The following is a 24,405-nucleotide window of genomic DNA, read 5'->3' as shown; positions in this document are numbered from 1 at the left end:
TGGAGTACAGGACAGTAGTTCATTTTATTTCACAGTTAATCCATGCGGCATTTTTATTACGATGCTCTTAACACGATGCTCTCTGCATTAGAGCATCGTGTTCGAGAGAAGTATTACGACTCCCTATGGGATGCTCTCACGTCCTACTATTTAGGCGGTCACTGCAGCCGTCTGGAACGTTCTTCCGTCCGATATTAGGAAGCCACGGGGGGATATGCATTTTAAAATCTAGATTGAAAACTCATTCCTTGAGAACTGCTTTTTCGTGCGTTACATACATTTAGGTCCCCTCCCGCAGTGGGGAGACGATGCAAAGTAAACAATCTGCCGAGAGACGTCTAGACACACACACAAAATGAAAGAAGTGCCTGCTTGGTAAATAGAGTGGAAGAGCGCACGCGTACACCGCTGAGAACACACGGCTGTCACAATGCAGTGACTGCCGCATCGGCTTCGCGAGCAGTACATGGCTATTGCGTGCGAAGGCGATCCCTTCAGAACGATGCCTGCCATTAATGGGGTGAATAACCCAACTACCAAAAAAAAGAAGCCTTGGCAAAGGGCTGCTGAACAAAATGTAAAAGGTGCAGCCTTGCAATTGCTTGTTCGCACCACTGCTGGCAGAAGGGGCCTCTGGTGAGCTCCTCTCCAGGATATTTTGGCATACTGTTCCATGGCCAGACGTCTTGAAAGAGGTGAGAGTTGCCCACACTCTACCCCACCACACGTGGCCTGTCGATCGATTCAGTGTGGTCTTCCCACTTTGTACTGCTGGGTGAGCAACAGCGAGAATATAATTCATTTACAAATGTCATAGAGTAGCCCTAATCACGCCCTTTAAATGCAACAGAAAATGTGCTAGTAATTATTTACACAAGTTATGTAAAAAAAAAATCTAAAATATAACATGAAACTAACAACATCTAAAAATAAAAGATCATCTTTAAAAAAAAAAGCCCCAGAATTGTTAGCTAGAATAATGGCTACGGCACAGAAGATGCCATCACGATTTCTTTACCACGACCCTCCTCTGGCTCCTGTCCCTTCTCTTTGTCCTCTCCTCGTGCTCCTTCAGGCGTCTCTCGTCCGCCTGCACGTCTGACCCTGCCTCGGGCTGCCTCTGTGGCTGGCAAGCGCTGATGCCGGCCAAAATGCCCGGGTGGTCGTGCAGCTGAGAGAAGTCCTTGTAGGGCAACTGGGCACCGTGTGCAAAGCTGGAGGGGTGGGACGGGTGCCAGGGCTTCTGGGGCTCCTCCCCGGTGAAGACGCCGGCCATTGCGATGTCCATGACTCTCAAGCTGTACTTGGCCACGGTGTGCTTGAAGTTGTACTCCACGGTGAGGCAGTAATACGTCCCACTGTCGTTTACGTGCAGCACGCGAAACAGGAGCCCTCGCTCCGTTTGCATTATGTTGGAATTGTAAATAACCTGAAATGCAATCCCGTCAGCGTATATGTTAGCGAGTACAACAGAAGTTTAATAGAAAATTATTATCTAACATTATATCTGTGCTGGCCAAATGGCTCGGAGGTCAGAGTGCTTAGCAGGCACCGTTGACATTTGTTTTGAATACAAAAATCTGCCCACGATTAAACGGGCATCTTGAGTGACAGTCAGTTAAACTAAAAAAATAAAAATATGGTTTTGTATTACTAGGTAAGGCTCAATGAGCTATATACCTGGCCACAAATGATAGCTCATGTGGTAATGTATACCAGCAAAATACTCTAAACGCATGTTTCTAAATTTGGAGGGAAAAACCGGAGGACCCGGAGAAAAATCCACGCGACCACGGGGAGAACATGCAATGTCCAAATATACAGGCGTCAAGGTCGGGATCGAACTCCTGTATACCAGGCGAGGTAGTTAACATCTTGCCACCATGGCGCTGACATTTCTGAATGAAATGTTAATGTCATTACATGGTGCTGATTGCACAATTGGAATATATTGGGTCTTCAAAAAAAATCAATGTGAACAAAAATTCAAACCAACATTCAAATAAATGACACCCTTTTCACCATTGTATTTCGTTGCTAAGATTGATTTCTCATTCCTGTACCTTCAACGCAAAGTTTTAAATACAGTCTTTTATCCGGTGTTTAAAATCTAGAAGACAGTGGGCTAAATTCATGGAGCAATTTTGGCAGTAATTGTTCCACCTTTTAGAGGATTGGAGAGTCCTCCTGCAGAGTCCTCCTGGACATTTGTGAAAAATTACTTCATAGCTCATTGGATTCTTCCAGTTTAAATAAAGATTCTGAACAAGATTTAGAAATACTAATTAATCAGGGTGTTTTGCACGAGAGGAAACTGCAATGCCGAGAGAAAAACCATGTATCCCATTGGCACTCCCTCGACTGCAGGATTTCGTGTGGAATTCAGCTTGACTCTTTCTGTGAGGTGAATCGTGACAAAAATCTCTCGCGTTAAATTTGGATGAAAAAAAAACTTTTTCAGAATGTCTTACTCATGCCAGAATTCTACTAAAGTATGCACACATTCTGCGTGGACCAAGCCTACTCAGGCTTCCAAATGCTTTGATTGCAAATGTCACTGTTCTTGATTAATTGATGGGTCTTAGGATGGGGAAAAAAAGCACTCAAAATATCCTCTGGGTAAAGATATGTATATTTTTTTTACCACCCATTACATAAGAGTTGGAAACTGAACGTAGCTGTGCAAAGAAGTGAAATGTCGCGTTTTAAATGTGTAGTTAAACACACACCTCTTTCTTTCTCTTCGTGTCATGTCGCTGCACAATCCATTTCACGGACACCTGCGCGGATCTGGGCATGCACTCCAAGAACACGCTGCTTCCCTCTACTCCAAACTGCCGAGATTCCACTGCTTCCCTGTATGCTGCGTATAACACCATTTAACTAGTCCACACTTCAAAGATCACATTCGCCAAGGTACATACATTTAATTGTCACGTGTCACTAAATGAAAGGTCGAGGTGTAGAGGCCGAGAAAATATGTGAATTTGTTGTTACTGGGAATCAGCAAAAGTGTTGGGCGACCTCCAAACCCAGCTCTTGACTTTACAGTTTGGTAAGCCATATCATGATTGTGCCTTTATACTGTACGTAATAATAATTTGGTAACGAGCACTTACATCTTACATTAAATCCTTTACATTCTGTTAATGGATTGCCATGCCTTATGTCTTGACGCCTTCTCCTCCTGCAAATGTAAAATATATTTTATTATATATTTATGTCCCTATGCATTGTACATTTACATCAATATGAAAACCAAAATCCTGTTGTTAAGGCATGGGTTAATGTGCATGTATCAATTAATATTGCCTATTAACACATCTAGTCAATGTGGAAGAGTAGGCCAAATCCCTTAGTGATCACCCTTAGTGATCTACACCAGCAGTGTGGTATGAGCAAGCAATGGCATGGCTGGACCTTCACCTTTCATTAAAGTTCGTTACGTAACATTTTAAATTAAAATTATCCGTAGTGTAATGGCTTCAACTGGCATGTGACATTTCCAAAAAAAGATAAAAGACTTTTTAATGTGTATTATCTTCATAACATGCACGCTGGGCAAGCATGCAATCACTCATAATGCCGCAATGTGCGCAGACATCGTGCACATTAGAACGGACTCCGCAAAAAATGCTGGCTATGAAAAGTTGGCCCGCAAATTTACGCCGTCTCAGCTTTCACAGGTACATCGAAGGCGCACGGCGGGGAATGCGCGCGAACTGCAGCGGCGCAGCACGCGCCACATTGGGGATGCGGACACGCACCGTTTGTTTGTTGGGTAATATCGGGAACACTGCTGTCCATCCCACGCACAGTATGGGTCCCTTGCGAGGCAGCATTCGGCACACGCCTTGCCATAGATGCCACAGTGGTGCAGAGCGAGCTGGGTGATGCCCTTCGCCGAGCTAATGAACAGCTGTTGCTGTGAAAATAAGCAGCCGTGCAAGTGTCCTTGTAAAAGACAATTCCTCCGCGCATGATTAATTTTGTTTGCGCTTTTATTTTTCCCTCGAAAAAGTTGGTGAGATGGCGTTGTCTTTTTGCACACGTTTCCTTATTGCAATTTACATTGTGCGCGTGAGTCAAAATTTGTGCGTGATGTGTGATTTTGTGTACCTTTTTCGAAGATATTTTCATGGAGAGAATTGGTGTTGGAACCTGTAATATAAGCATTTTACATGGGTTCATATACAAATCCTGTTCCAGAATTTTAAGTGCGTAGAACCTAAATGATTCCATCGAGAAACCCACATTCACTCTTACTTTTGCTTGCTTCGAATTAAATTAAGAGACAGAAAGAGGAATGCATGGATTAGAGAATAAACACATGTTAAATATCTCATTCAAACTGCAAAGAAAAGTCAAGTTATTTTAGCTGGTTATGTGTCACGAGAAGGAATTATGGCCGTTGGTCAAGAATAGTGAAAGTGGCAAGCCAAGGCGTGGAAAGCGTCTGAGAGGACATCGGCTGGAGCGATGGAACGAATAAATTATCTCGTGGGCGTGGCGCTGGGTGGATTGTTGCATCGCAGGATGGTGAGGGATGGCGGAAGCTTGGGGAAGCCTTCATCCAGCAGTGGATTGGTCGTGGCTGATCATCAGGATGATTACAGTTTCTTTACTGCAACCGAGGGTGATTCGTGATTCATTTGTGAAACTGAGTGACACTTACCTTGAAAGCATCTACCTCCTCCAAAAACAGCTCCTCGGACAGGCCGTCATGCTTTGGCAAAACTGTTATCTTTTGCACGGTTCCAATGTCTGCAAAACACAATCCATTTAATGGTGCACAAATTGTGGTCATGTGTTTAGCATCCCTCTGGCATCCAGCGAGGGTAAAAGCTAAACAAGGAGTGGAAAGTGTTAATTAGTGATGAGAGAATTAAATACCTGTTCCGAGGAACAAGACGTCATAGGTGCCATCCCCAGCCACAACTCGGTCGACTGAAATTTTAGTGATCTTGTAGTCTGTGTTTACTCGCATGATCAAGGTCTTCTTGGCGATGGGGTAGATGGGGTTGTACATGAGTGGGTGATTCCGTATGAAATTGGCCACTTCCTCAGGGAAATCTTTGGTGGATTTCATATAAGGTGTGAACGTTCCTCCTGGGCACTGCAATTGATAAATTAGACACAGATTTGACTCTCCAGACTCAAATCGTGTTGGCTTTTAGAAAGACAACAAATCTGGAATTTGCACATATTGTTGTGTACACCATCGATGTGGCTCGTCCCAAGCTTCCTCAGTGGAATGTCCGCCAGCTCAAATATTAATGTAAGAGTGTATTTTCAGCTTCAGTCAACGTGTATTTCTTAATCCGTGTGAACTCGTGGAAAAAAAAAATATGCAGGTATAAATAAATCAATGAATTCCACTTAGTGTTCAACATAATTCGCTTCATGCTGGCGGCAATTAGTCTATTTATTTGTCTATTTTGACGGCTAGGGTTTTTATCTTAAACTCTTGCCAAAAAAGCAATCCACAGGCAATTAAAAAGTAATAAAATTACAGCGAGTAAACTGGCCCGCAGTCGTGTTTTTTTTTTACACCATCCATCAACCAATTCAGTCAGATGTTTTCCAGAACATTTCATTAAAATATGTGATCCTTTAATGTTGCATGCATCGTGGATCAAATATTTATCAACATCCCGAACCCGTTTTGGAATACTGAGTATTATTATTATTATTGATGTTTGTCAAGATTCAGTGCCTTCCCGTTGCTCTGTAAAATTTCACTTGTCACATATCATTCGTTAAATGTTTAACCATGGAAGCACATGCTCAAATGGAAATGCGAGGTCGTGACTTACTGTTCCGGGCCTTGGGTATGGGATCTTTCCTTGGTATGGAAGCTGCTGATATCCAGGTCCTTCGACTTGTGCGAAAGGCCCGTTGAACACTTGCCGTGCTTCGGCCATGCTATATATGCAGATAGCAGAACCCTTGAATACAGATCTAACGGCATAAAAATAAAATGTATGCGAGATTAAGTATTTTGGAACGCTTCATTTACCCTCCATGCATGGACTTTTTTTCCTTAAATGTCTATAGAATTTGAAAAGTACATAGACAATAAGCAATAACACATATACAGGGTGCTTTAAAAAATGTTAACACTTACGATATTTTTTTTTTTCAGCTCAGAACAACACCGCAAGAAATGGTGGCCCCAGGCTCTGGAGACCACCTGGAGAATAATCCAGGCCACGTGTTGACAATGATGGCGAACAAGTGGAGACTTTGACTTTTTGAAGCTATTAACATACATTTGTTGTCGTGTTACAATTTATTATCCATTCTTTTTCCATTGAAAACGATAGTCCCATATACGTGTTAACATTTTTTGAAGCACCCTATATATATTTACCACTCGTAATGGAACAGGCATACAATGTGAATGTGTTATGTTGACACAAAGTGATACGTACAGTATATGTAATGCATGAAGTGAGACAAAAATCAGTTGTTAATTACCCAGCAGTACTGAATAATCCATATATTATGGGCTGCCTCATGTCTTCTGTGTTTAATATGAAAACGTCCTCTGCAATGGAAAGGTACAGGTACTGTAGAGGTCATTTAGCACTTTACTTCAAACACGACTATAACCCATATTACATCATCACTACATAATTTGCTATTCTCGAAGCAGCATTGCGATACAAAACAACAACATCATCAACCCCGCATGCAACTCCCACGTGACCTGCTTCTGCCTTCGATAACTCATAAATGATTCTACTTCAACATATAAAGTGTGCGAGAAAACATGGAGGGCTGCATGCTTGAAATCACATTCAGAGGCAGATAGAGAAGCGCATGGATTAAGGACATAATTAAAATATTAAGAATGATAATTGGGCTTGGGCAGGACGTGTCACTCGAAGGGACGATGACCGATGGTCAAGAATAGTGTGGCATCCAACAAACGGAATGCGCGAGAGAGAGATCACGTCCCCCGAGGAGATGGAGCGATTAAATCAGCTCGTGCGCAGGCGGGGGATTGTGATGATGATGATGATATGAGTCTTCAGTTGATATCTGCAAGGTTTCACTCATTTGATGTGCTTCCCGTGCTGTGGATGTAGGCATGACGACTTACGAAGCTCATCAAAGTGCGTCTCTATGCCTGTGTTGTCCGTTACCGAGCAGACCAGCCTCGCCTTGACAAACGTGCTCCACTTGTTGACAAGGCTGCGCTGACCGCCAGCGTCGTTCTGTGAGTAACCGTTCAGGGTCGTTCAGTCATCAGGCTCTCACGGTAAAAGATTCCGCACAAGGGGCAACGGGTTAATGTAGATAGGAACCTGCATGCTTCACTCTTCACGTGTTATTCCTACCAACAGCTCTTACTGATTATGTTGGGGCTGTATTATGTAGTTTTGTGTCAATCAATGGCACATAAGGGGCCACGGAGGCTAGATGTTAACTACCTAGCCTGGTGTGCAGGTCGTGGGTTCGATCTCGTCCTTGAAGCCTGCTGTACATTAGGAGTTTGCGTGTCTCCGCGTGGTCGTGTGGATTTTCTCCGGGTCCTCCGGATTTTCCCTCCACATTTGCATTTAGAGTATTTGGCTGCTATACATTTCCACATGATAAGCAACTTCGTTGAGCTATCATTTGTGGCCAGGTTGCTTCTGAAAACGAACCTAATAGCTCAGTGGGCCACTCCTGGTAAAATAAAATGGTAAAAAAGTGTAAATCTTGAATTAAAGCTTTGCTGACTGCAGCAATTCATATTCTTTGGGTCATTTCGTAAAGCCACGTAGATAGAAAAATAATAAAATGAATAAAAACAATATCACGACGTTTCGATCGCAACACAAGCAATCGTCATCAGGTGAAAAATATAGCGGGAGAGCTGCTGAGGCAGGAAAGAATATATCTCGGGAACGCTGCTAAATCAGGGAGTTATAAAGATTTTAGATGGGTGTAGCCAAATGGTCAGTGGGCGGGGCTAGAGATTAAATTTGCATGTAAATGTAAGATCGGGTAAATCTTGACAAACGAAGCTGTGGGGGTGGCCATTGTATCGTGAGAGATTGGCATGTCAATGTAAGAGATTTGCTTGTAAATGTAAGAGATTAGCATGTCAATGTAAGAAATTTGCTTGTTAATGTAAACTCGGAGAGAGCTCGGAAAGAGCCATGGCCACATGGAGGTGGAACAGGATGGCAAGCCGCCATTTACTAACACAGCTAACGGTGGCTGTGTTAGTGAATGTAACTCAGTGTCGAAAATTCCTGCAGACGTGGCCAGATCAGAAATCGCTGCAATCCTCGAAAACCACTAAGACACCTACTAGCAACATCAGCAAGGATGAGCGCCTTGAGCTTTCGCAACTAAAAAAGAGAAATGACAGAGTAGTCATCCTCTCAGCCGACAAGGGCAATGCCACTGTCGTCATGGACAAAACCACATACAATAACAAAATATCAGGACCTACTTAATGATGGCAGCTATACCAAAATCAATAGAGATCCTACCGACCGCCTGGTTACGAAAACCAACAACACCATTGGGCTACACCTATCTCAAATCTTTATAACTCCCCGACTTAGCAGCGCTCCCGACATATATTCTTTCCTGCCTCAGCAGCTTTCCCGCTATATTTTTCACCTGATGACGATTGCTTGTGTCGCGATTGAAACGTCGTGATATTGTTATTATTTTTATTCTTTTTATAAAATGTTTGATCTGCGTGGCTTTACCGAGAGACCCAACGAATAAAACAGTGTATTTCTTACAAAAGGGTCTTTGTCTAATGATGTTGAAACTGGTCCTTAGTCTGAATATATCAAACCAATATTGTGAACAAGATGTATTTCCATAAGGCTGTATGGCCAATCGGTTGTGTAAAAAGTACTTTTATTTTTTCATGTGGAGAAACAAAATTGAAAGGAGATGTATTAATGTTGTTATCACAGAAATACCAGATTCTACCATATGAATCACAACCGCAGTTATCTAAACTATCATTCATGTAGTTTATTGTTTGTTACTTTTTACGTGTAACATTCAGTTTAACCACACAGCTATGAAGACATGTTTTGATAGTTTCGTATTTACTGTGATTTCCTACCAAAAAGTAATCATAATTGACATGGTGAAGTGAGATGGATGGTAACAGCACTGGTCTGTGAGAGATGGTGTTGTTATGGGAAGGCCTTCAACCGGCTTTAAATAGACAACGGCTGATATTGACGAACAATACACAGCCCATTGCCAGTCATGGAGGTTTATGGCTATAATTCACTGCCTTAGTGGAATTTAGTGATGGGATCCCAGTACCAGTTCAGGTATAACACGCCACTGATATTATCTGTGGCCAGGAACCAGCCTCATCTTGGTGGGTATCATAGTGCAGTATACTAACTGTGCCACTGTTGCTCCATATCCATAATATAAATGACATACAGCGTTTGTTAGATGAAGTTCCCCACCACGCCCAAACCTTCACATCATGGGGCATGATTGACAAAACTTCATCGACGTTGGTCCGTGCAAATGTGAGAACGGGTGGCCCAGAACAAGTTCAGATAGTACTCGCCACTGATGGAACTCATGGGTCGAGAATTGAACTTAGGTTGCTGAGTTAATAGTGCAGTGCGTTCACCACCGCACCACCACTTCACTGAGTATACTGGACCACAATGTAGTGATTACAAGTTTTAAAATGTGTTAATGCTGCCAAAAGGTGGCGACTGGAGCTTGAGTTTTGAATATGCGTATGTGCTAATATATCTGAGTTGACCATGTCATCAGGTAACTTGATAGAAATGCCTGCAAAGTAAAAATATACAGGAACATTGGTGGATGTCTGAACGACAGCTATTCTATTGCACTTTTTTTACAGTGATTCTGTCTTCCTGAGGATTTTCTTTTTAAGTATTATGTCATGTAGAAAGTTGCGGAGAATATTCATGATCACAAATGTAATAATCTTAATATTTACAAAGGGCTTGAAAATTAACTTGCAGTGTACTGCATATATTCACTTAGCAGTGTCTAAAAATAACAAAACATCTATTTTAAAAATGTAAATCCTTCCTCAGGTTTCTGTTTAATCTGCCTCTTGGGGCCAACTGACAAAGTATATATTCGGTTTCCGCAGTCTAATTATAAGTTTCCTATGGCTGTCTATAAATAGTGCGATAATACTAATGAAATGCAATGAGGTATAATTATTTAGTCATACAATACGTCTGAAAAGTTCACACATTCAAGGAAATAAAACGTCACCAGGCAAATTCTCCCAATGCGAGAAACGGACGTTTTCCCAGTCCCTCCGTTAGCTGATTTCTCTCGGAAAAAGAAATAAAGCTTGTCGTCATTCCTGTCGCTGCTTTCTGGGATCCTCTGGATGGCCAAAAACACCGGCTCTGTAAACACACATGGCCAAGCATTTCACGGCACTCTAACAAAGTGTGAATAATTAAAGACGGATGAAACAAAAATAGCGCTGGCAAAGCGCGTGCATTGCGTGAGACGAGTATATGCTTTTCGCAAAAAAGTTTTTTTTCTTTCTTGACTTCGCTTTTAAAACACGCGAGCACCAACCGTTTAGCCACTTTGAGTTGTACTGGTCAGAGCGTATCGGGGGAAGCCTTCCCATCGTTTTGAAAATGGCTGCGTCAGTGGCCATGAAGTCGGTGTAAACCGCCGAGTAAAGCTCCTCGTCTGGTCGCACAACAACAACGAAAAAAAACCCAGAGCAATAGATCACAAGATAAAGCGCTGACTTATTGCAACTGTGACCTCTACTCCATTTAACAACAAAAGGGGAGTTTGATTGTTTTTTTAATTCAGGCAGCATGAATGGAGTGATGAGTAGTAACAGGAATGTTTAGTCCAACGTATTACCAAAAACCAGGTCATTGCAGAACTGATCCACGCTATATTATCGTCAAAAAAAATGTAATTGGTTGAATAAATATTTTCGTTTATCTATTGATAGCAATCACGTGTACAGTTCTTTGTGAGCACACTGCTTGGAAGACAGTCTCCCCATGTGGTTTATGGGGATATCTAGCCATAGGTCAACACGCTTGTCAGTGCTGTTGGTGGTGGAGGTAAAGAGCGTAGATGTGGAGGCATAGATGTACAGTACAGTAAAACGATGTAATATGTTGTTACTGCTCTGTACTCTCCACAACATAGCCCTGCAGCCTATAGAAACCTACTGTGAATTGGTAAACCATCCAAGCACTATCCAAGCGAGGCCCTGCTTAGCTTTCTATAACTGATGAAATTGGACACATTGAAGATACTCTGGATAACATTAATATTTAAATGCATGAATTCAAGCTGAATATACATATTCTTGGTTCTTTTGGTAAAGTCACGTAGAAGGGAAACAATAAAATAAAAAAATAAGCACCTGATGATGATTGCTTGTGTTGCAGTCAAAACGTCGTGAGAATTTTAATGTTTTATATTTTTATTATTTTATTGTTTCTCTTCTACGTGACTTTACCGAAAGAACCAAGAATATGAATCCCTGCAGTCACGAAAGCTTTACATCAAAACTGAAAATACATTTTTTAAAATATGTTTATGAAAGTAAATATGGATATGTAGCCATATGAAAACTGGATAAACACTGCAGGTTTAAGATAATAAAAAAGGCACAAAACTCATATCCATAGCCTGAGAGTAAAACATTCAGCGTTAGAATCGCGTTTTTAATGCTGTCAAATTAAAGGCTTAAAGGTTGCTTGAAGGTTGCATTTTCATGACATCATGACAATAATTATAATAGATTGTTGTATTTTATACAGTTTGTGCCTTGTTGTGAGGTGTGAGATAATTATCCATGATACAGGTTTTTTGTTTATTAGATCGCGTAAGTATAAATGTGTCGTTAAACCCGCCACCACCTGACACAGCCAATTGGTAAGGTTTGTCACGTAAACAGAACATGCCAATTCGTTACTAGTACAGCACACCGGTATGTTGGAGAGTAAATCTGCAACATTTACAATCTGAGTACGACGTTTCACCCGTAATTACAACTAGCTTCATCAGGCAGCAGTCAGATTTGTGGAGAAATCCTCCTTAAATAGAGGCATAGATGTGATGGCGTCACTTGTGAGCCCTTCTTGTGCGAAGGCCAGAGATAATTATGAAATTAAAAAAACGATATGATTGTAACAATTATTGTTATGAATTATTATGAATATTTGTCTATATTTGCTCATGCTTGCCATTCATTAATTTCACTACTAATTACATGTTACTTTGTGCTTGGGGTCAATTAGTCCCGCGTGATTAGCAATTACCATGAGTTAAATTTTATATATACTTTTTATTAATGCAGACGAAACGTATTAAAAAGACACTAAAGTTTATTTTAAATACGGTACGTGTGCAATTACGTATGTTGTTCTTGTAATACAATGGACAGAGCTGAATGTAAGTAAGACCACGATCGCCAATGTCTTTGAGAGAGGACGTGACATTCGTAGAGGGTGAGAGAGAGGTTGTTGTATTTTATACAGTTTGTGCCTTGTGTACTTTGTTGTGAGGTGTGAGATAATCTGCAGTGGCAAGGAGATATTCCGTTTTCATTACCACAGCCGCAAGGTCACATACTTACTTGCCATGAAAGAAATGCTCTCAAGTTTAGGGCTGTAGGAGCATTTCCCCCTCCCGGAGTCTGCTTTCTCCACTGGGATTTTTAGTTCCAAGTTCTAAAAAAATATACGTCACATAAACTACAATGCAGTCAATCACAAATAAATTAACATTACCATGCTTACATTTACAGTATGGGTTAGCACATGTACATGAGAACTCCTACCCTATTGTATGGTCACCTTTTGCCCGCAATTTGTGTTATCCGCGGGAGCTGTAGGGTTATTCGTGAAAACTCCCAATTATATATGGCCCAATTGATCAAATTATCTGTAATTATCTATGATATTTCCCAGAGGATAAGTGGAGTATAAATCAGGTATAAGAAGATCGCTATATTGGACTCCCACATCGCCACCGGTAGGAAGAGTCGTCCTGCAGCCATGTAGTATTGTGAGGCATAGGCATCTATTAATTCAACTGGGTGGCACTGTGGTTAGAGCGTGCAGTTCGCAATTGGAAGGTTGAAAGTTCAAATCCCAGTCAGGGGTCAGCTCAGCTGTTTAGCCCTCTCTGATAAATTATGAGCAAACCCCTTTGTGGGAAGTCAACGGTGGTTGTGTTATGGACATTCTCTCCCCACCATGAGAGTGTAGAATTTCCACCACTAGGGCAGCGCTATAGCAGGAGATAAGCACTTCCTCAACACTCTTTTCAGGGGGAAAACTATTTTATTTAAACTACTATTATGTATTTATTTAAATAGAAATGCCTGCTTTCCTGGTTTTATATATATATTCCGGATTGCCTCTTTATATAATGTGTTTATTATGTCATGTGACGTTGGCAACATCGTTCGTATTTTTTTAAATGTCTTTGCACGTTGGAAATAACAGAAAGCAAGTCAACGATAATCTACACATTGGCAACGTTTTGTTTATGCAACTCTTTGACGTGTGCCCGGGTTGTACCATCTACTGCTTAGCATTATGTCCAACGTTTTTGCTCCAAGTGCTGGAAGCTTCTTCAGGCACTGTTCAGTCCGAAATAGTTTACTTTGCAGAACTCAAGAGAAGCTCTCAGCACATGGGTGCAAAAAACGTCAGCCATCATGACGAGCAAGGCACGTAGAACCCGAAAACACATCGCAGAGCTATCTCAAGATCAAAAGGGCGTTCACACGTACGCAGTAATATTGCTAATAAATACCAAGTCGCTTACCTGTGCAAGAGAAGAATGGGTGATAAAAGTACAAATGGGCTGGAAAGCCCCGGTGCCGCAGATGTACAAATGCGTTCTGTTAAATGACTGCACCACTCGTACAAAATTCCCGCATTCATCCTGTGGAAAACTTCTCAAAGTGAGGCACGGTTCTTCAGTGGATATTCAAAGTGCTGCTCGTGCATGCATCTTACTGCATGAATACTTTGCACATCGTACTGGAAGAGTATGTCGCGCATCAGAATGCCCTGATCAATTTATCTGCTCATACTAAGTAGTGTATTTATTCATGTTGTGACTGTCATTTTCAATATAAATAAAGAACCAAACATAAAGAGTCATTGCCTGAAACATTGCCTATTATCTACTCTACTTTTATGGCCGTGTTATGGAAGAATGTGTTGAATGTTGTTGTTGCTTGTGCTTGTCCACCACTGACAATGCACTTTCACCAAATAATTTGCCACTTTCAAGAGATGTTCACAAATCTGACCTTTTCAAACAAGGTATTCTTTATCCTTGGTTCTTTCGGTAAAGTCACGTCGAAGGGAACCAAGAATATGAATCTCTGCAGTCACGAAAGCTTTAAATCAAAAGGTATTCTTTCTTAATCTCACACGCACTCGAGCGTCCTTCTACAGTACCCTCTACAACCGTTTTCCTCATTCGCTCTGGTTTTTTTTGTCCAGTGCCCGATTTGTGCACGATCATGTTTTATAAACGTTGACATATCCGCCTATCCCACAGTCCCAAGCGAGTGGGACACATGCGACATGTGCTGAATATGAACGTGTATAGTATATGCATGTAAAGGACAACTTTTTGCTAACAGTAATGTACATCAAAGGCTAAACAGACGAATGCTTACTTGTTTTGTAGTTAGTGATCCATTACACGAATAAAGTTATTGTTATTGTCATACAAATATGGTCCCTCTGGGCAAGGTGGATTTAATGCACATATTGGCATTCTTTATTACCTTAATCTTAAATCATCTTTTTTAACCACTCCTCGTGTATAGTAACTGAACAAATATGAATTAAAATAACATATTCCAACTACTACTTCCTATAAAAGCCACAGTGTTTATTTTTATTTTTATATAGAGATTGTCACGTAATGATGAAGGTGCGCGTAATCAGAGACCCACACATTTGCTTACTTGGGGATTTTTTCCAGCCAGTTTGCATTCTTCTTCCCTCAGTGGCCCAACCGGCCAATGAACCTGAAATGTGTTAACATGTTAATGGCTGTCGACGGCAAGCCACGTCTGCACAATCGGTAGTCGTTTCTTTAAGTGTCTGTTTCACTTCTCTTTCAGGGAGCGGTTCCTAACGCAGAGGAGCTCTTAAGCGGTTATTTTTTTAAGGTGGTGGTGGACCTATAGATTTGGAGTAATTGACAGGGACAGTTCACCCATTCAATTTCCCTCTAGATAGATTCAGGCCCGTTAAAGATTTGAATATCGCACAATAGACGATCTGGGGACCTTAGCAGTAAATCCGTTTTTAGATGCCTTTGATGGTATTTAAAACAAAGCCCAAGCCTATATCAAGTGGCTTACTTTGAGAGGCGTCCTGCTGATATTATTCATATCGAGTGAATAGACGTAATCCTTTGCTCCGATATAGATTCTGTCCTTGTCTTCGTCCATCAGAAGGATGTGATAATCCGATGAGCCATGCATTGGGTGCAAGTGCTCTGAAGACTGAGTTGCCACGAGTTCTAAGCACAGGGAAAACACATTTCATTATTATTTCTTCTTTCACTCCATTTCTTTTTGTAAGATCTCCCAGACGCAAAGCCATGAAACACAGCATGCGGTGGCAGCGTTTAATACCTCTTGAAAGGCTGCCAAAAAGTTAGCCACCATTTCATGAAAGTGTACTGTTTAAAAAAAAAAACCCCACCACAACACAGGTAAAAGATAGAAAACTAAGTTTTTCATTATTATCTTGGTTTCATTAGTGTAGTAGAATTATGAAACACACGTATGCGAATCATACACGTTTACATGCTAATACAGAAGTGTTATAAATTATTATTACTTTCCAAATTGAGCAAATAACAATGCTATGGACATGAGTTTGCATATTATGTAGTCGCACCATGTGTGGACCGAATGATTTAAAGATGAAGCCAGTATTTTGTTGTTCTGCCATCCTTTCAAAACAGAGGGGGAAAGAATAGCCTGGTGTCAATTCGTGTAGTGCTTCAACTTGACATAGTGTAGGTGGAGTGGTTGGCAAATAACCATGGGAATGGCACCCAAAGGCGCCACTCTGCACTCTTGTGTGTGTTTTTTTATCAACCTGCATTGGCGCAGTTAAACCCCTTTGGGCAGAGAAAAAATATGTGGACACACCACACAAGACCAGGCCAACTCTGTACACAAGCTTAGACAGACCACAGTATGTATGTGCCATTTATCAACATGTTATCCTGTTATTTTTAGTTTGATGGACTAATCCAAAAACACATTGGTTTTCTGGATGTACCTACACACCGGTTGTATAGAGTACCGCAATTGTAAAGTGAATGCAGTATACGCGTAATATATGTCCATGCAATGCATCTTGCTGCAATGCAGATACTTGGATCTGTTTTATTTAAATCCATTATTTATTCCATGGCAGGTACCTGTGAATAAATGGTCCTTGTATACTGTACTGGTGTAACATAATACTGAAGGTATAAAATTCCATCCGGTCACAAAAAGTAAAAAAAAAAAGCTTAAAATAAAAAATACGTTTCATGTACTTACATCTTGAACCGGCAGAACTTGAATGTAACAAAAGAAGAATATTTGATTGTAAGGTTTATTGTATATCGGAAAATGTATAATCCGCCACCCTCCCAACTCTCACTGATGCAACACTTTTGGCATTTTCTAATTTTCCAGGTAACCTGTAAAATCATCATTTCACACACAGCTCATATATATATCCTCAATAATTTTATTTTAAAGAGACAAAGTCCATAAAATGAACACGAAGAGCAAAATCACTCTCTCACGCCACTGCTGGGGGAAGGGCCTCCACTGGCCAGACATCTCAAAAGAGGTGGGAATACCCACGCTTCACCCCACCACACACAACGTGCCAGTCCCCTAACTAAATTAGGTGTTCCCATTTTACTTCTGGGTGGACAGAGGCTGGGGGATTTATGAAGCTCGCCCATTGTTTGTCCTGCCTCACCAGGAGATTGACCCCGCGACCTCTGAATTGCAAGTCCAGCGTGCTAACAATTGCAACGCGGCAGTATCTCAAGGCGCCACGATGGTGAGATGTTACCTCCCTTGCCTGGTATGAAGGAGGTCGTGGGTTCGATCATGATCCTGACGCCTATATATTTTGAGTTTACATGTTATCCCCGTAGTCGTGTAGATTTTTATACAGGTCCTCCGGGTTTTCCTTCAACATTTCGAAACATGCGTTTAGAGTATTTCGTTGCAATACATTTCCACATGATAATCAACTTCGTTGAGCTTTCATTTGTGGCCAGTCGCTTCTGGAAAAAAGAGCTATATAGTTAAAAATAGTTTAAATAGTTTTTACTTAAACAAGTAGTGTATTTAGCAAGAAAGTAATTTACAAACGTTTAAACAACACTATATAGCGATAACATTAAACTCTGAAGTGTAAGCCTTTCTAAAAACGACATTGCTTGTGGACCAGTTAAGATGGCTTCGTGAACTAAAGCTTTGTGGTACGCCGGAGTGTTGTGTAAATCCAGTGGGAAGATGAGTTTCAATCCAGTGCAGAGATGAATGAAAGGACCTTAATTAACTCTTGCGACCACTGGATAGACTACAGGGTTTACTTGGGTGGTCTCCAGCAGGAGAATCTCTGGCAATTTGGCTAAATTAGTTATTGCAATAGGTAAATAAGCAGCGTACACTAATGCTTGCACTGTGAGTCATTAGGTATCGAGTTTCTATGCAGTTAAACATTGACCAGCTATTTCACAACGTATGTAACAGTACAATTGGTATATTGTTTTAAATAAGTAATTTTACAATAAACACGATGGAATGGAACGGTGGCACGAATATTAGTGTGCTGTACAATAAACCCGCAGACCTGAGTTTTATTCCCAGCCGGGGTTAACATCATTATTGTTTGATATCGGGAGCGAGGTTCTGGACCCCTCGCGTCTCCATCATGAACTGACCAGGTTTCAGTTTCATTTCATCTATTAGGTATAACCCTGTGAGCCATGCGGCTCTTGACTCGGGTGCAACCGCAACAAAACCAAAACATGAGCAAGAAAACATCTTAAAGTGACTACACGCAACAGAAAAATCCTGGCAAAAACAGCAAAGTTTTCCAGGTTGGTGAAGTATGGTCGAATAACTTCACGTAAACTTATACGTAGTGGGTAGGGCATTCACCAAACAGTTGATTTGGCCATGGCTGATGAAAATAGCAAATCGATCATGAGTTATAATCTCTTATTATTTTTGCCTAAAGTATCGTCCGATATGGCAGCAGCTCAGAAGTGCATCATCCAGAGGTTGATTGACCATGGGTGATCAGCAGTACAGCATGATATGTTTACAATAGGAACTTAAAGACAAAGACAATAATGTTTTTTTATACTTATGAATTGACCCTGTGAAGTGGACTAGTCACATGCAGAGGCACAATTCGTGGATGTGTTTACTGTGAGAGAATTTCGATTTAAGGAAGGGCTGTATATGGCACTTGTTACTTTGGACTGCACTGTGACCTTTTTAGACAGAGGTAGAGTACTTGCATTTGCCTTAAGTATCACCATGTTATTTTACTATATCATGTGCTCCTCATACTTTTAGAGCCAAGTTGATTGAACAAAGGTATTTTTGTCTTAGCTGGTATTGCTGGATTCTAATGCAAATACGTGCTTTTACATAGTTTCAACTTTCTTTTACTTTTTTAGTTTGATAATTTCTCAACATCCTCTATACAACGTGGTATTATGCAGTTGAGCACAGGACATTTCCTAAATGTAATGTAATTATTCATCAAGTACTGTTATTAAGTTATACGTTTCAGTGCGATAGGTCAAGAAAAATCACAAATTTCGAAATGACAAATTGTATTTTCAAGAAAAGTTATAAAATGTAATGCAAATGTTCTGCTTCATTTCCAATGGCCTTCCTCCCACTGGTGTGAATTCCTCCAGAAAAAAAAATTAGAGTGCTGGAAACTCAGAAGGCAATATTTACATTTCATTTATGGAGCTAGGACCTCGAAATGGACAACTGTGGATGATAACTTTTTTGCAAAGCAGCATTTTACAATTCCATTAATTGCCTTTTAAAGTATAATGCCGTATTTGCATCCCGACAAATTCGGTTAAAAGTAGACATTAATTCAAACAGTTATAACGTTGTGTCTGTATCTGTGAGTGACATAAGTTCCTCACAGATGTATTATTACAAGCTCTTTTCATGCCTATTAATTGTTTTAAATGTCTAGCGTGAATGGCGACAATTGAACTGTGGACTTCCTATTGCATGAAAGCCACCAGTATTTCCCATTGAATCTTAAAAAGCAGTTGGTCTTAGAGAGGCATTCCAAACTGGCGGGTTGAAGGAGAGGCGCTTTTTTAACGTTTTGGGGAGTGTGCCAGTGAAGTTTAACGAGGGCACTCTTCGTGAAAGACGTACATTCATTTCACCCGCACCTCCAGTTTTTTTAATCTTAGCGCGGAATAAAAAAAAAATACTCCACACAATGGGGACAAAATAACAAGTGCGAGGAGATATTTTTTCCAAAGGAGGCTGATTAAGACCGAATGTTTTCTTCAGCTCAGTAGGTGCTGATCCTACTTAGCCACCTACAGTGCATAAACCTCAAGTTTCGTGACAAGGAAAGCACAGTTCCTGGATTTCTCTGGACGACTCCAGGAAAACTTGATTGCTTCATTTACCATATATAGATGCTGTGTCTCCCCCCCACCCACCCACCCACCCCCAGTCTCTGTTTGCATATCATAATACATGTACAGCTTATTATTGCTCGTTGTTTTTACTTTTAGCCGAATGCAAAAATCTTATTTTTTGACACGTGCTAACACTTAAAGGATATCATTGTTCGTCATTTAAAACCATAGTAGTTATTGTTTTTTTTAACGCGCTCACGACGTGTTTTGAAACAACTCTCAGAGTACGGAAAGATAAAAAAGATGTTGTACCTTGAAAGGAGAGGCGTATTCTTGGCACCTTGTGCTGTTGAGCCGTACCGTCGGCGCAGACGATAGCCAGCGTGAAGAGCAGAGCGATGCAATCCATTTTCTGACACCTCTGGGTTGATCAGAACACGTTTAAAAAAAAAGTTACCGCAGTCAGTTTTTTTTTTTCACAGCGCGCACAAACCTCTGGTGGTTAGAGAGCGAAGCAGAATGCTCGGAAACATTGTTACAAAAAAGTGAAATCTGTAACGGAATGCTATTAAAATATTTTTTTTGGGGGGGGGGGGGGTGGCTACGGTGAACAGCTGCTGGCGAATTCTAATTCACGTCCTGTCTGAATGGTGCTTATTCTGAGCCCCTAATCAGTGCCGCGCACACGCAGGCTGTGACTAAACAGAATACGATCATGCGCTTCTATTTTTACATCTACACAGATCAGTTGACAGCCCCGCAAGATCTAAAAGCAAGACAAGCTAAACAGCAGGGCCAGCCCTGTGAGGCATGCTAATAAGCTTGTGTATATATATAAAATATACAACACCTCTTCCAATGATATGGAAAAAAAAATGTTTTAGAATGCCAACTGCACGATGACACACACACAGGCACACGCAATTCCAAAAAAAACGACAGAGTTTGGAGGCGTAAAGCAAAAAAAAAGTATAACAATAAAAATAATAATGATATACATACCATGCACATGTTCAAAGTTTAAGGTGCCCCACGGAAAAGCGAATGTTAGTTCATGGTGTGGCTAAACCTGCCGGTGACATTTTTCACCTGCTGCATGCGACAAGCGAGCACGACTGTGAACCCAGCGCGCACACCACGTGCAGCCGTCTTCCTCTGTAGCTACGCCTAATCGCACGCTCTCTCCACAGGCTATTATTTTTTTCTAAAAGAGCACTTTTCGGAGTTTGGTCGCGCACATATATATACAAAAAAAATTGTTTCGTCAAAATTCGTCCGCCGACTCTCCCCGGTGGCAACCAACAAACCAGTCTTGTGTGGATTTTAAGTGAAAAAAACAAACAAATCTACGTTTTTTTTGTTGTTGCAAAAGTTTGTCAGAAAAAGCGTCCCTCCTTAGTCCACCTAATGCCCCCCTTTTTATATTCAAACGGCGAGTTGATGATTAACTAGCGACGCGGAAGCTCTCCTGCAAGTGTAATGTGTACGCTTGTTTTTTTTATGACTGTCAAATTAAAACGTGGGGAAAATAACGAAGTGTACATTTCATGGGAAAACAATGGTTCGTCTGTTTATGTCCACGACAATTGTGAGAACTCAGTCTACTGGGTGTTTAGTACTAAGCAGATTATTCCACGACTGTAGTCCCTTATTACAACAGGCTGTCTGCCTTGTGTTTTTGACACGGATCAGGTTATCGCGATACATTCGTCCGCTTAATCCCACGAACGGGGTGGTTCTCATGCCGATGAGCTTTCTTTAAATCTTGAACGAGTTTCAGTTACTTACCAATCGGCATTCTTCTCGTGTATGCTGCCTTTCAGTTTCCACGCCGAACAAGCTTAAGAGATTCATACCGTTTTGACGTTGTACAAGCAAGTGACTTCATATAGCGTGTGTGGCACCAAGAAATGTGTCAGTGACCCAAGGCAACATCCTCCAAGATAGGGGATTCGAGATGGTCATGTTACACGAGTTGTTTTATCTTGTTGCGGTTTTCAATCTTGAACGATACAGTTTTCAAAATGTACAGGGATTTGTGTTTTAATGTAATAAAATACAAAAACACAACCGAATGTCACCTAAATGCTTGGCTTATTTGTAAATTGTCAACAAGTAAAACGAATTATAGTTTGATCATATTTCATTGTCATTTGTCAATCAAGTGTTGACAGACGGCAAGCCATCAAGCTTTTGGCTGGCCATCGAAAATATAAGTCACTGCATCACGAACTTTCAGATGCGCTTCTGCAGCTGTCTGGAATGCTCTTCCTTCCGATATTAGGAAGCCACTGGAGCTATGACCTTTTAACTCAATATTGAAAACGAACTTCTTTAGATCTGCTGCCCTTCACATGCACTTCCGATTAGCACGGTTGGCAACGTACAGTACAAAAGAAGTTCAACATATGTGCATGCATAGTGTTGGACGAAGGCCTTTCCACACTGTGTTTATCATTGGGGTCATTCGTCCATACCTCACGATGCTGGTCAGGGCAGTTTGGTGAGAGATGGGCAACAGGACCAATATGATGCTTGCCATGGCTGAAAATTTCACTCAGGCCTACCGGTTCGTAGCGCAGTGCACTGAGTACAGTGCCACCACTCTAGCCCAAGCAACAAATAACAGAGGATTGAATGTGATACATATTTGCCCATTTCCAAGGCTTATTGAGAAGCCCCATAAATGCGCAGCAATCCTATTATATATGCAATGGCTGTATACGCCTTCTGTACTTGTTTCTTATGGCCTCAAATGTGTAAATTAAACATATACATTTCATAACAGCTGGTTGTATAACTTGCGCGTACGCAATTGGACGTGCATTTCATACTAATTCCCCATTGCACATTAACTTAAGCCCCACGACTGTGGGAACTACGGAGAGGACATTTTAAATGCGGTTTAGGGCTGGTATACCTTGCAATGTGTGTACAAGTGGCGCTGTTGTCCCCGACCTTGACACACGGTGGGAACGTGCACGTTCGAATGAGACTTTACAGTCAGTGAATTTCATAAACATTCCACCAGTCCTACGAACTCAAGAGAAAAAAAAAAGGACTTTGGTCACAATGCTTCTGTGCTTTTTGTGCCTTTGAGGTGGGGGCCGGGGTGGAGGTCACTGCGTGTCATGCATTGCATGCTACATTCTTCTGGTCATGGTAACCGATAATAAAATTACTCGGTGAAAATCGCGCAGCTCATGCCCAAAACTCAAAAGGTCGCGGCAGTGTGAGTCGCATATGTTACAAGGCATGTTTTGTTTTTTTAGATATAATTTTTGATGGCTCGAAAACGTGTCTGGAATGTTAACACCTGATGATCAAGAAGTACGGCAAAGTAATGCCTCTCTTTTTTTTACTGATGCTGACGTGACATCGTTATTGTGAGACTGCAATGAGAAGATTCAATTGCAATCCTGCACATTCAAATATAAATGTTTGTACACGATACTGTGATTTATTGCAGATTTTATTTGTTTCATAGTGAAGCACTGATCGACTAATGATTGCCACAAGAAAGGTGCATTAAGTGTGTACAGTCACAGTTGAGTTATGCAAAACATTTATATTCATGAGGCAATCGTGGGACTGAAGGTAGTTTTGATGGTAACAACTATTTCTGTTGAGTGATAAACAACAAATACTCTACATATATAGCCTCAACTGGAGAAAAGCATTTAGAAATAAACATTTGTTACGTGGAGGGCAGTAGTATCGAGGGGCATCACTAAACTTACTCTGCTACCTCAAAACAGCATTCTGCCACTACTGACATGGAAACAATTCAAAGCTATATATATCTTGAGCTCAAACAAGATTAATATCATTTTATCAGCAACATATCTTCTAGCTTATGTTGCAGATTCACTTGTTACTGTTTCACACCTTCAATTAAACAATGCACACATACCACAATAATGTACGTGCATAAACTAAACTATGATATGATACTTCGACATCACAAATCCAGAGCATAGGGCCAATAATACATGGGCGTAGGTATTGTGAGGTGAGCCGATCTTAACAAACGTCAAATTAGAGTATAAATACATATCCATGGTAATGGCTCATATTTTACAAACACTTTTCACTTACCGCAGCTAAACTGTTTCAAACGCTTGTATTTCAAAGATAATCACTGGTTTGTTTCTGCCATTCTGACGAGTAGTTTATTTATTTATTTAGCATTCTGGAAAAGCTTGCACGCAACCAATCGCAGCTCCTGCGATGGGCTGCGTGTGCCCAATGAACATGGGTTGAAACCACTTACTGGTAATATATGTTGTGGCTGTGTTCAGTTGCTTGGAGGCTTTTGTCCTTGCTTGTGGGTGGTGGTGGTGGTGGTGGGGGACACACACAATTGCCCTTCCTTTTTACATCGGGAAAAAGGTCAATTAATCTTGTACCGTAGTGAAGCTTTCACTGTGTCTTAAATGCCACAACACGGTGGGCTGTTCAATTTATAATTCGCGTACAAAAGGCCCTCCTCATCGCCTCTGCTGTTGCCTTCAATAAAGGCTCAGTGTTGGTTGCCCAGGTGACACCAGCTAGGCGTAAATGAGTGTTGGCCGTGAGCACAGCTGTCTTCTTTTAAGGGCACTCCTATTTCGAGGAAGGGGGGGGGGGAAGAGAGAGAAAAAAAGACCAGACACTAACTGAGTCAGTTAATGTGACCGGAATGGGCACACGTGGCAAAAAAGTGGGTCGGTGAGTGTTGATGAAAATATTTGG

The 24,405-nt window shown here is 41.1% G+C and overlaps 1 protein-coding gene across 4 annotated transcripts; it reads right to left on the bottom strand.

The window, feature by feature from the left end:
* Nucleotides 1-24,110, bottom strand: LOC116942375 (semaphorin-3C-like). 4 transcript variants are annotated; one of them, XM_032954193.2, is made up of 18 exons: nucleotides 23,945-24,110; nucleotides 19,984-20,092; nucleotides 15,368-15,528; nucleotides 14,966-15,028; nucleotides 13,804-13,923; nucleotides 12,605-12,698; nucleotides 10,567-10,686; nucleotides 10,249-10,388; nucleotides 7,109-7,223; nucleotides 6,481-6,550; nucleotides 5,817-5,961; nucleotides 4,894-5,116; nucleotides 4,676-4,764; nucleotides 4,120-4,161; nucleotides 3,768-3,925; nucleotides 3,120-3,187; nucleotides 2,730-2,863; nucleotides 1-1,429 (listed from the first exon to the last, which is right to left on the bottom strand). In XM_032954193.2, the coding sequence occupies exons 2-18, from the start codon at nucleotides 20,078-20,080 to the stop codon at nucleotides 1,004-1,006; spliced, it is 2,265 nt and encodes a 754-aa protein (XP_032810084.2). In that variant the 5' UTR covers nucleotides 20,081-20,092; nucleotides 23,945-24,110; the 3' UTR covers nucleotides 1-1,003. The 4 variants fall into 4 exon arrangements, with proteins under 4 accessions (XP_032810084.2, XP_032810085.2, XP_032810083.2 ...); XM_032954194.2 differs by lacking the exon at nucleotides 23,945-24,110 and adding an exon at nucleotides 23,770-23,899; XM_032954192.2 differs by lacking the exon at nucleotides 23,945-24,110 and adding an exon at nucleotides 20,761-21,298.
* Between the last annotated feature and the right edge of the window lie 295 nt (nucleotides 24,111-24,405).

This window comes from Petromyzon marinus, chromosome 14, assembly GCF_048934315.1.
Source record: "Petromyzon marinus isolate PM22_M1 ecotype Great Lakes invasive population chromosome 14, UKy_Petmar_22M1.pri1.0, whole genome shotgun sequence".
Classification (NCBI taxonomy): domain Eukaryota; kingdom Metazoa; phylum Chordata; class Hyperoartia; order Petromyzontiformes; family Petromyzontidae; genus Petromyzon; species Petromyzon marinus.
The sequence above is the reverse complement of the archived record's forward strand: the minus strand, read 5'-3'. Positions and strand labels throughout refer to the sequence as shown.